Source organism: Anser cygnoides, chromosome 5 (assembly GCF_040182565.1).
Source record: "Anser cygnoides isolate HZ-2024a breed goose chromosome 5, Taihu_goose_T2T_genome, whole genome shotgun sequence".
Lineage (NCBI taxonomy): Eukaryota > Metazoa > Chordata > Aves > Anseriformes > Anatidae > Anser > Anser cygnoides.
This window is the reverse complement of record NC_089877.1, coordinates 55176179-55186131: the sequence shown is the minus strand read 5'-3', so window position 1 is coordinate 55186131 and position 9953 is coordinate 55176179. Positions and strand designations below refer to the sequence as shown.

At 42.9% G+C, this 9953-nt stretch overlaps 1 protein-coding gene across 3 annotated transcripts in view; it reads right to left on the bottom strand.

The window, feature by feature from the left end:
• PPP2R5C (protein phosphatase 2 regulatory subunit B'gamma) overlaps window positions 1-8260 on the bottom strand; it is an 81324-nt gene extending 73064 nt beyond the window's left edge. For 2 of the 3 annotated variants that reach the window (XM_066998346.1, XM_066998347.1), the window contains exons 1-2: window positions 8057-8260; window positions 6610-6675 (exon numbers count right to left, since the gene is read on the bottom strand). In XM_066998346.1, coding sequence (XP_066854447.1) covers window positions 6610-6675; window positions 8057-8083 — 93 coding nt within the window. In that variant the 5' untranslated portion in view covers window positions 8084-8260. Of the gene's footprint in view, window positions 1-6609; window positions 6676-7444; window positions 7590-8056 lie in introns of those variants that run through there. The other variant, XM_048069887.2, reaches the window with a different exon arrangement.
• Between the last annotated feature and the right edge of the window lie 1693 nt (window positions 8261-9953).

The window sequence follows — 9953 nt, the reverse complement described above, 5'->3', positions numbered from 1 at the left end:
GAGAGAAGTTTAAAAATAAAAAAACTTCCATGGCTGCTTTAATAGTAACACATAATGCATCTTTCTAATCAGTAAATAGCACCTCATTTAGTGATAAGGCTGTATTTACTTGCAGCACTGAAATATTTTTCAACTCTTAGATTAACCCATTTAAAAATTCTCTACTGAAGAAAATTAGAACTGCAAGCCATGATCAAAAGTTAGTTTTTAAATTAAGGGTGTTTTTTCTTAAAGTAATTGACATACCAGCTTAAAAAGAAACGAGCAAACAACAATAAAAAGAACCCAAAGCCTATAGACTTCATTTACATAGCTGATACATGACAAAAATCCATCCTCATTTTACATGCAGTTTAGGTTTAAAGCCCTATTTTTGCTGTGTTAGAAGTAAAATCCCAAGCGCAGTAGAAAAGCTTTGAAAAACAGGCCTAATACTGTCTGTTTATAGCTGCTCTGCGATTCCAACTTGAAAGGTCTGGTTGTTAAAAAAATATTTCATAATATGAAAACCTTTCTTCTTCCAAATCAAGGAAGACCAGTTGCCAAATAAATTTTAACTGCTGCATGGGACTGACTCCTCAAAGCACGGGCTTTTCTGCATACAAGTCCAACTGGGACACACTGCTGAATACATACTGAAAAAACAGCGAGGGTACAGCCAGGTTTCCTACGTGCTGTACTCACCATACAACCACAGCTTATTCATTTGGCCCACTGAATGCTGGAGGGCTGGGGGATGCTTTATCACAGGCTGTCAGCCATATCTGACTTCCATGGCTCTATGACTCGAATCCAACTGACAGCACTGTAGGAAGTTCCTACTAAAACCCTTGAAACAATTTTGTATTAGAAATAAATCAATACTTAACATCAGGCATTAATTGAATAGTACAGACCTGATCTATGCCAAATATCTCTGTGTAAAAGACATCTGCTTCTATGAAGAACAACAAGTACAGAAGAATCTTATTATACCTCAAATATCCTGATCCCAATGTATCCAAAAGTGCTGTGCCACTGAGTAACAGAGGATGCCCATCTGACAACAGTAAGGGAAAGCCTAAAAGACAGCCACTTTATACTTGACAATGAATATATATGCACTGAATTACACATCAGTTAGTATAGTAAACAATTAAAACAGGATAGTCTCAGCTGATGTTCTATCACAAGAAGGTATTTCCAAAAGTCATTTAGGAGCAGTCCTAATACACATGAACAACAGGAGAAACTTTTTTGAGAATTATTCCCCATCCAACCTCCAAACCTCACGCTCCTCTGCTGTAGTCCCCAACAGGTTGCCTAATAAACACTCCCCTGTGCTAAGACTTTCAAATATAACTTTACAAATTCTGAAGTAGAAAAACCTCCTGAGAAGCTAGATACTGTGTAAGAGCCTCTATCTACCATCTTCATTTTGTTGCTCAGGGTTACTAATAACTGGTACAACCTCTTAAATAGCATTGCAGTGAAAATCACAAACAGAAAACATGAGGAAAAATAAGGAACTGTATACAGAAAATGTGGAGTCAATTGTCTAAACAACTCTCAATGCAACAGATCATAGGAGCCTGTTAACAAAAAGCACTGGATTTCATTGCTTATTTATTCCTAGTTCTTGTTTTAACATCAGGCTACTTCTTCAGGTGATGTCTAGTAAGAAATCCACACAAAGCTATCAATGTCACTTCTATTTCTCTCCCTTTTTTTAAAATGGGATTTTTAAGGAAATTGGCAATTGTATGTGTGCATGTAACCGGATATCAGTAAAAGAAGTAATGAGAATATTGATAACCTTCCCCCACTGTATCCTGGCTAATATAGGAAAGACAGCCACTTGTCAAGGTTCTTGCAGAGACAGAAATCTTTACTTTTGCCAAAGCATTTTAAAGATTCAACGATTTTTGCATTTTCACTACCAATTCTGAAAAATATTACCACTATGCTGAATAGCTTAAGAAATTAATTAAAAAAACAACAACTTTACAAAACAAGACCTCTGAAAACAAAGCTTAAAATTGCTGCACTGGAAGTTATTACTTGTATTTAACAAACTTACTGGAAAGAGATGGCTGATAGTGGTAAGACAGAGGCACGGATCAGTACTTAGCATAGCTTTTTCTTAATATTTGAAAATTGGTTTCAACACTGATTATCATCTGACATTTGCAACACGTTGTCAATAAATCAAGCAGTTTCTTGCACAGCAAGGAAACTGGCCAATGCAGTTTGCATTTTATTACGTTTTGTATCGAAAAAAGAAAACTTTTAACGCAGAAAACACCCAAGCAGGGCAGTACATGGAAACAATGAGATAATACACACACACACACTACCCAAACCACATCAGTCTTCCGTTCGCTGTTCTGCGTGGCAGAAGAACTTGAAGGGAGAGCTATGATTTCTGTTCTTGTTTGTTGAAAGTCACCAAGCCAATACTTTGTAAAACAACGGCTGTCTTCCCCCACTACAGGCTGCCCAGCATCTACATTCAAAAGTAATGAAGTTCTGAGTTTCGAAGTTTCATGCCTTATTAAACTAGCCCTGCTGGATCTAGAAGAGGCATCACCCTGTCACCTGTGCCTGCCTTGCGTAAAGGTCACCAGATACCTCTACCACTTCCACCTCCCAGACAAACCTGAGCTGCCAATTGTCCATGTGTTCCCAGATGATTTCAGTGCAATCACTTCAATTTCAACATCAATACCAAAGCAAGGAGCAAAAATATGAAGTAGTTAGGCATTCACCTGAAGGTCCAACATAGTCCAGCTCAGGGACGGTAAGTTTTTGAACTGTTCTAAGTGCTTGTGCAGCAATAGGTGTCACCAGTGAAAAGCGCAAGTTTTAGCACATACTTTCTCACAATCAAAGCACACAGAAATGAGAGTCTATGGGGTTAAAGTCAACTTCCTTCCCCTGTGGTTGTACCTGAAAACTATTATTAAAGCGTTGTAAGAAATGCTTGAATTTTAAAAAACACTAGGTTTTTCCTAGACAGAGCTCTAATAGTGAAAAAAAAAGAGAGGCAAGACCTCATTTTTCTCCCCTTGTGTACACCTGACCATGAGTTACTACTGTTTTAAACTAAAAGGACACCTCTGAACCCCTGGGAGAAAACAGAACCCTGCAATGAAGCTTATCCACAAGGAAAGTATCTTCTGCAAAGGCCAGTTCACTCACAGGGAACATCCACCAACTGCTAAGTGCTGGCATAAAACCCCTCGCACCTGGGCATTTTTCTTCAATCTGTATTTAAGTTCTGATTATAGATTTTGGTCACTGGCCCCAAGTATTTTACCAGAGGAAGGCACTACCCCACACAGAAGAAAACAATACACAACAGACTATGTTTTTGTTCACAACCTGAAGACTAGAATACACTGGACTAATTACTGAGGTGTAAGGCTGTACCTAAAGGAATAGATTCAACCGTTCTGGCAATTATTTAGTTTAATTCATTAGTGTTTACTAACAGGCTACAAGCTAAAGCTAGATGTGAACTTAATCCTATTAGCTCTTTCGTTAAGTGTTCAATAACTGGAAGCTGGAATGCAGTTATTACAGCACAGACACAAGGTGCCCTCACCTCATGCACTGTGTACAGCTCTGGAAGCTCAATCACTGAAAGCGTAACGGAATAGAAGGATAACAGGAACAGGAGGACAGCCAAAGAAATGGAATCCTCTCACCTAGCAAGTATTAAACAGGGGGATTGGAAAAAATCTACAGATGACTATATAGAAAAGTCTGTTAAGTCACTAACAATATGAAAACAACTTTACACAACAGCTCATCTAGAAAGCAACCTTCTAAGCCACACACTGGCTGAAAGAAAGGCATGCCTGAATGGGAAAACCATACATGCACTCCGTTACTCAAACTCTTTTCTTCAGTATCAGCTATTAACCACATAGAAAATACCAAACAACACAGACCTCTGGTCTTCTCTAGCCTGGCTCTTTTTGTAATACATCAAGTAACCAAGGCACAGGCAATGCAAGAAGAACCATCTTGTATTTTTTCCTCCCGAACACTGGATACATGAAAACAGGCAAGATGGACCTTGTTTTCAAACACAACTACAATGGGATTCTTTGAGATGTAAGCAAAGAGGTATTTACTTCAGCAAGTCACGCTTCTGAACTTCCATACATACACATTTGTGTGCTTCTGTTGAAATTTACAAAGTGACCCGAGTACCAGCCCAAGTCCCTCTCATCCTCTTTCAGCACGGGCACGCTTGACCAGGCATACCAGGTATCATTTAAATCACTCAGACAAACTTACTGTATAGCTTCACTCAAGCAAAATCTCATTTCCCTGACCGGGAGACAGGAAACACACTTCTTTGTTTCTGCAAATCATTAAGAACTGTTTATATTTTCATCTATGGAAGTCCAAGGCATCATGAATTTAGGTAAGTGTTATAAATGTGTCTATAAATACAGTATTTGTGGGATGCTGCTGCGTGTGTTGTCCCTGCTCTTTGAATAGCAGTCTTTAAAATCTGCCATCTGCATTACATTCATTTACATTAAATGTATGCCCATTAAATTCAGTTTGATGAAAAAAATTACACGAACCGGTTTATTTCTAAACCTACTCACAGTCTAGATGAGGATCTTTAAAAAGCCATGTTAAAACACAGGTACAAGGCAACAAGACAACCTTCTTATAAGGAAAAACATCCAAAAAGCGTATTAATAGCATGTTCCAGAGCATTTCTATATTTACTAGTCTTCGCTGTGTTAACAAACAGCTGCTCTTCTGCATCTATAAGCGCCAGCTAACATACATCTTTGTTACAGTCAGCCACGTTAGAATGCAAACTCCATATTACTATGTGTGCAATTACTCTATTAATTAAGTTAATGAGTCAAGCACTGAGGTGTTCAAAATTGTCTGGAGACTAAACAATGCCCACTGGGAATGGCAATCAAAGTGTATGTGCCAGTCACATTCTCATCAGTTTGCCAGTCCCTTTCCCTTTCTGTCTCTACTCACATATGGCAAAGTATCATCAATAATCTAAGTGAACTGTACTTTGCATTGGGAATTCAACTTGGAAAGACAATAGAAAAAAAATGCATGAATACTACAACATACTCTTCTATTGAGATTAATCTCTCACACATTTCAAATATCAAAAAAGAAAGAGCTTTTTTTATCTGCACATGCGGAAAGAAAGGAATCTACATATACATTTTCAGTTAATGTTTAAAGCACTCCACTAGTCTACTGTGGGAGCTTTACACTCTACCCTGAAGGACCAAGAAAATTAGTTCCGGTCTCACCAACTTGCGGTTCAGAAGCATGAGAAAATAAGCATTCAACCGATGAACAGCAAAGATACGAATGATGGCAAGCCTTACAACTGCACAGGAACTAAGATTACAGTCAAGAAGTAATGCTCTTTCAATGCCATAGCAATACACTGTAAAAACAGAATGCATCACAATGAAATACATTCATTATATGCTGGCACTGTTAAAAACATCTACACTCTGATACACTTCTGATTTCATTCTAAGGGCTTTTTTCCTAGTAGCTAGGATATGAGTTCCCTCTGTCGAAATTCAAAATTCTTTTATCTGATTTTGCAAAAATATTTAAATTTAATTCATAAAGTCATTAAATCTTGTAGTGACAGTAGCACTCATCCTTCTGCACAAGGAAAGCTCATTGAGGCGCATCAGAAAGAGTACATGTTCTGTAGGAAAAACATTCTCTCCCTTCCCCCCCGTAATCATTTGGGAGAGAGAAAAAGTGGTAAAGCTGGATGAGTATTTTGTGTCGGTATCAAGACATGTAGTTTACAGGATAAAATATACATAAACTTTTCAGTGTAGCATTTTACGCTTGGGCTGGTACTAAGACTTTTAAGTAAATAAACAGTAATGTTTATTTACTTAATAAAGTAAATAAAAATAAAATGAAGTAGATCTATTAATTGTGGGTTTCCAGATGAATGTGAGAAAGGCAGCATGTAAGGATTTAACTGACCCCTTTCAAGTCACTGCACCTTGCTGGTGGGTGAAACAGGCAGCAATGCAGAGGTAAGAGAAATGCCGCAGCAACAACATAATAATCAGTCAAAAATGGAACACCCCATTGTATACGTATACACAGAAATTAGACAACAAAAAAACTGGCAGCCTTTGATTAAGCCTAAGGTCTCCTGATAATATAACAGGCTACTTACACTTAACTGACACACTAACATCAAAAGTTTTCGAGAAGAGAGCTTTGGGAATTACAGAGAATGATTAAAAACCACAAAAAGCAGCTAAAAGACAAGCTCAAAACCTCACAATAAAACCAGGAAATAAAATAGATGTACTCCCTGCAACCAGAAAGGAAACAGATGAGTGTTTAAAACTGTAGCAAGCAAGCTAGATCTCTGAAGTTACTCTACATAAAAATAACTTCTTCAAAAGCATCTTCTTTTGAGTCTTAGAAGACTTTATCAAATACCAAGTCAGGAGTTCCAGAAACACCACCTGTTCCAGGTTCCTCACCTGTCACTTCAAAATTATAACAATCCAGAAGGACTTTTCAAAAGTCATCACAAATTTGCCTGGAAAGACTACACATTCTAGTAGTTTTTACCTCATGTTCTTGGTTTTCTTGTCCATCTTTGCCACTTTTTCCACTTTTGCCTGATTTTGCAGGTTCCTGAAAAAAAAAGTTCACAGTGTAAGTTACTTGGAAAAGGAGATTTAGGGAGATTTTCAAGTCAAGAAATTAGTATTTTAGATGCCTGCTGAGAATATTAAAATTGATAGGAGAAAAATGATACCGTTTTACTGGAAGACCTTAATACTGAACTATCAGTCTCTAGAAAGTTGCTTTAAACATTTTCCATCTTCAGGACAGCTTTGGAATTGTACTAATGCCTCAAAACTCACCCATACAGTATATAGAGCTAAGCTTTCATACAGGTAAGAATGCAAGCGACTTGAACCATGTCTAAAAATTTGGCCTTGCTGCCTGGCTTTTGGCCTCAGGAGCATTTACACTTAGTTTAGCTTTGAAACAAGCATCATCGCAGGACGCACTGCACATGTCATTATCTCGCCTGCTCCTGGTGTTCTACGCACTAGAAAGTCCAGTTTTAGGAGCAGGCCCACAACTCTGGTATCTCCCTCGCAGCACTGTACTTGGATCTTTCACCCACCGCCTATTTGTGAGATTCGCTAATTCTAAGAAAAGCGATGAGAAGTTTGAACATTTTGGGTCACAGGTGGCTAGGATATCATGAAAAACATTAAAAATGAAACCAAAAGAACACAAATCACAACACCCATCTAATTTCAAAGCAATGTTGAAAAACTGGAAGGCGGGCAGAAGCCAACCAAACAGAGAAGGTCCAGCAGGACAGCGGCTGGATGTGCCAGTCTACTTCGCTGTTCCCAGTTCCCCTCATTCCCTAATAGCTAATTACCTGCCACACAAATAAAGCGCAACACGTGAAGCTGAGCGGGTTGGATTTGGAACTTTTCCTCCAACTTGTGCGTGAGCCCCCTTGGGCGGCTGACACCCAGACCTGCCTGGCAGCAGGAGGAGGAGAGGGACAGGGAGAGGAGATGGGTAGGAGGAGAGGGGCAGCTCCGAGTACCCCCCGGTGCTCACAGAGCTCTGAGGGCGACCCCCGGGCGCACCCCCCGCCCTCCCCCTCCCTCCTCTCCCCCCCTTCCCCTCCCCATCCCCTCCCTCCCCGCACACCCCTCCCTCCCCCGCCGCCCTCCCCCAGCCCCTCCGGGCCGGCTCCCCCCGGGCCGAGGCTGCTCGGGGACCCCCCCCAACCCTCCTCTAACCCCCCCCACCCCCCAGGCTAGGCCCCGCGGGGGGCCGCCCCCTCCTCAGCGCCCGGCCGGAGGCAGGGGAGCGGCGGGGCGAGGCGGGGGGCGAGGCGGGGGGCGAGGCGGGGGCGCCCCCCTCCCAGCTCCCCCCCTCCCCATGGCGGCACAGGGCTCCCCGCCTTCCTCCTCCTCCTCCTCCTCCTCCCCCTCCTCCCCCCCCCCCCCGCAGGGCCTGCCCCCTGCCTCCCACTCACTTTCTCCTTCTTGTTTTTATTCGGCATGGCCGCCCCGCGGCCGGCCAGGCGCAAAGCCCCCGCTCGGCCCCGTTCCTCCTCCTCTTCTTCCTCCTCCTCCTCCTCCTCCTCCGCCGCCGCCGCTGCCCCCCCCCAGGCTCCGGCCCCGGCTCCGGCTCCAGCGGCGGCGGCCTCAGCCCCTCCCCCCGCCCCCTTCCTCCCTCCTCCGCCGCCCCCCGCCCGCGGAGAGCGGGGCCGCTGCCCGCCCATTGGCTGTCTGCGTCACGTGAGCGGCGCCTCCAGTGGCGTCACCTCGGAGGCGGGGCTTACCGCCTCCCTTCTCTTCCCCCCTCCCCTCCTGTCACGCTTCGGCGGCGGCCGCTGACAGGGCCCGGGCGCGCGGCGAGGGGCTCGGGGCTCTCCCGGCTCCGCCCCGGCTGTGGGGAGGGCCCCGCGCCCCCAGCCCCGCCTCGGGGTGGGCACCGAAGGCTGGGCTGTGCCGCCTCAGCCCCGCTGCTACGTGGGTGTCGCCCTCCGAAGCCAGTCCTTCGCTGAGGGGCAGCGGCTCCGGGGTCGGGCGGGGTGCGGGAGCAGCCAGTGTGTGGGGAAGAAAAAAATAAAAAAATAAAAACAAAACTAAATAAAAACCTTTGGCCGCGTGCCCCTCATACAAGTGTTGTGGTCGTCATTAACTGGGGGACTTCACTGCCTGCCTGCAGTACGTGGATAAGGAAGAAGCGAACTTTGCGTAGTTCCAGCCTGGTTTTTGTAGATGGCATCTTTCAAAGTCAGAATGCAAAAGTCAACAATATTCTTCGACAAAAGAAGAAAGGTGTATATGCTTCTACTGGAAAAGTTACAAATTGTGTTTGTCACGTGGCCTGACTAAGCTCCAAACTACCATTAGCTGAGGAAAAATGACATATTAATCCTAATAATAATGCCAAGATATAAAACATTTAAAATTTAGATTGGGCACGCTTATTAAATACTAATTGTGTTGTGCTGATAAAGGATAGAAAAATTACAGCCTAACAAACACCAGCATGAAAGAGAAATTGATCTCCTTCCTTACTCAGCCTGCGAGTATCAAAGGCAGCACTAGCTAGCAGCCGTGCTCTCGTTTTTAGGAACTGGGATTTCTAATAAGTACTCATATCTGATGTGATGGTATCTAACATCAGTTTATATCCACTATATTTGAACACTTTGCTGTGGTAAAAGAACAAAGAAATTTCCCATTTTTGAGGCACTACAAGGAATACTACTGAGTAGGGAGAGTTGCTTCCTCTTGCTTCAGGCCCCTTCCTTCCCTGCTTCTTAAGTGCTAGAAAACAAATTATGTCTGCCTCTTATCCTTTCCCTAATCTTCTCTGGTCTGAGGATTTAGAATTGAGGTGCTGTTATCACTGTTGTGCTTCTGTTACGAACCAGTCACAAAGAAATTACTACTACTAAGTAGGACTTCTGACCAACAAAACAACATGGATTTTGGACATAGATAGTAAGAAAAAGAAATCTACTTCCATCTGTAGTCTGCAGTTTGATGAGTGTATGAAAGGGTTTGTACAGCTGAGGATAAACTCCAGAGCTTCCAATTCTTTGTTAAGTTCCAGTTTCACAGAAGCTTAAACTACTCTTAATTCCCAGCTGCCGTATTCCTCTCTCACTCTTCTGCACTGATGCTGGAACTGTGCAGCCCCTTAAACCAGTTCATAGAATTGATCTGGTTGAAAACTCCCCCCCCAAAATGATGTGGGGTTTTGTGTTTTTGTTTATTTTTTTTTTACTCCCCTTGAACTGGCACATCACCACCTGTTTCTGTAAACACAAGTGTTGGCTGAAGGAAGGGGGTGGAAATATGTGGCGGGGGCGGGATGTGACCTCAACAGCCTAGATTTAGATCAGTTTAAGCAGC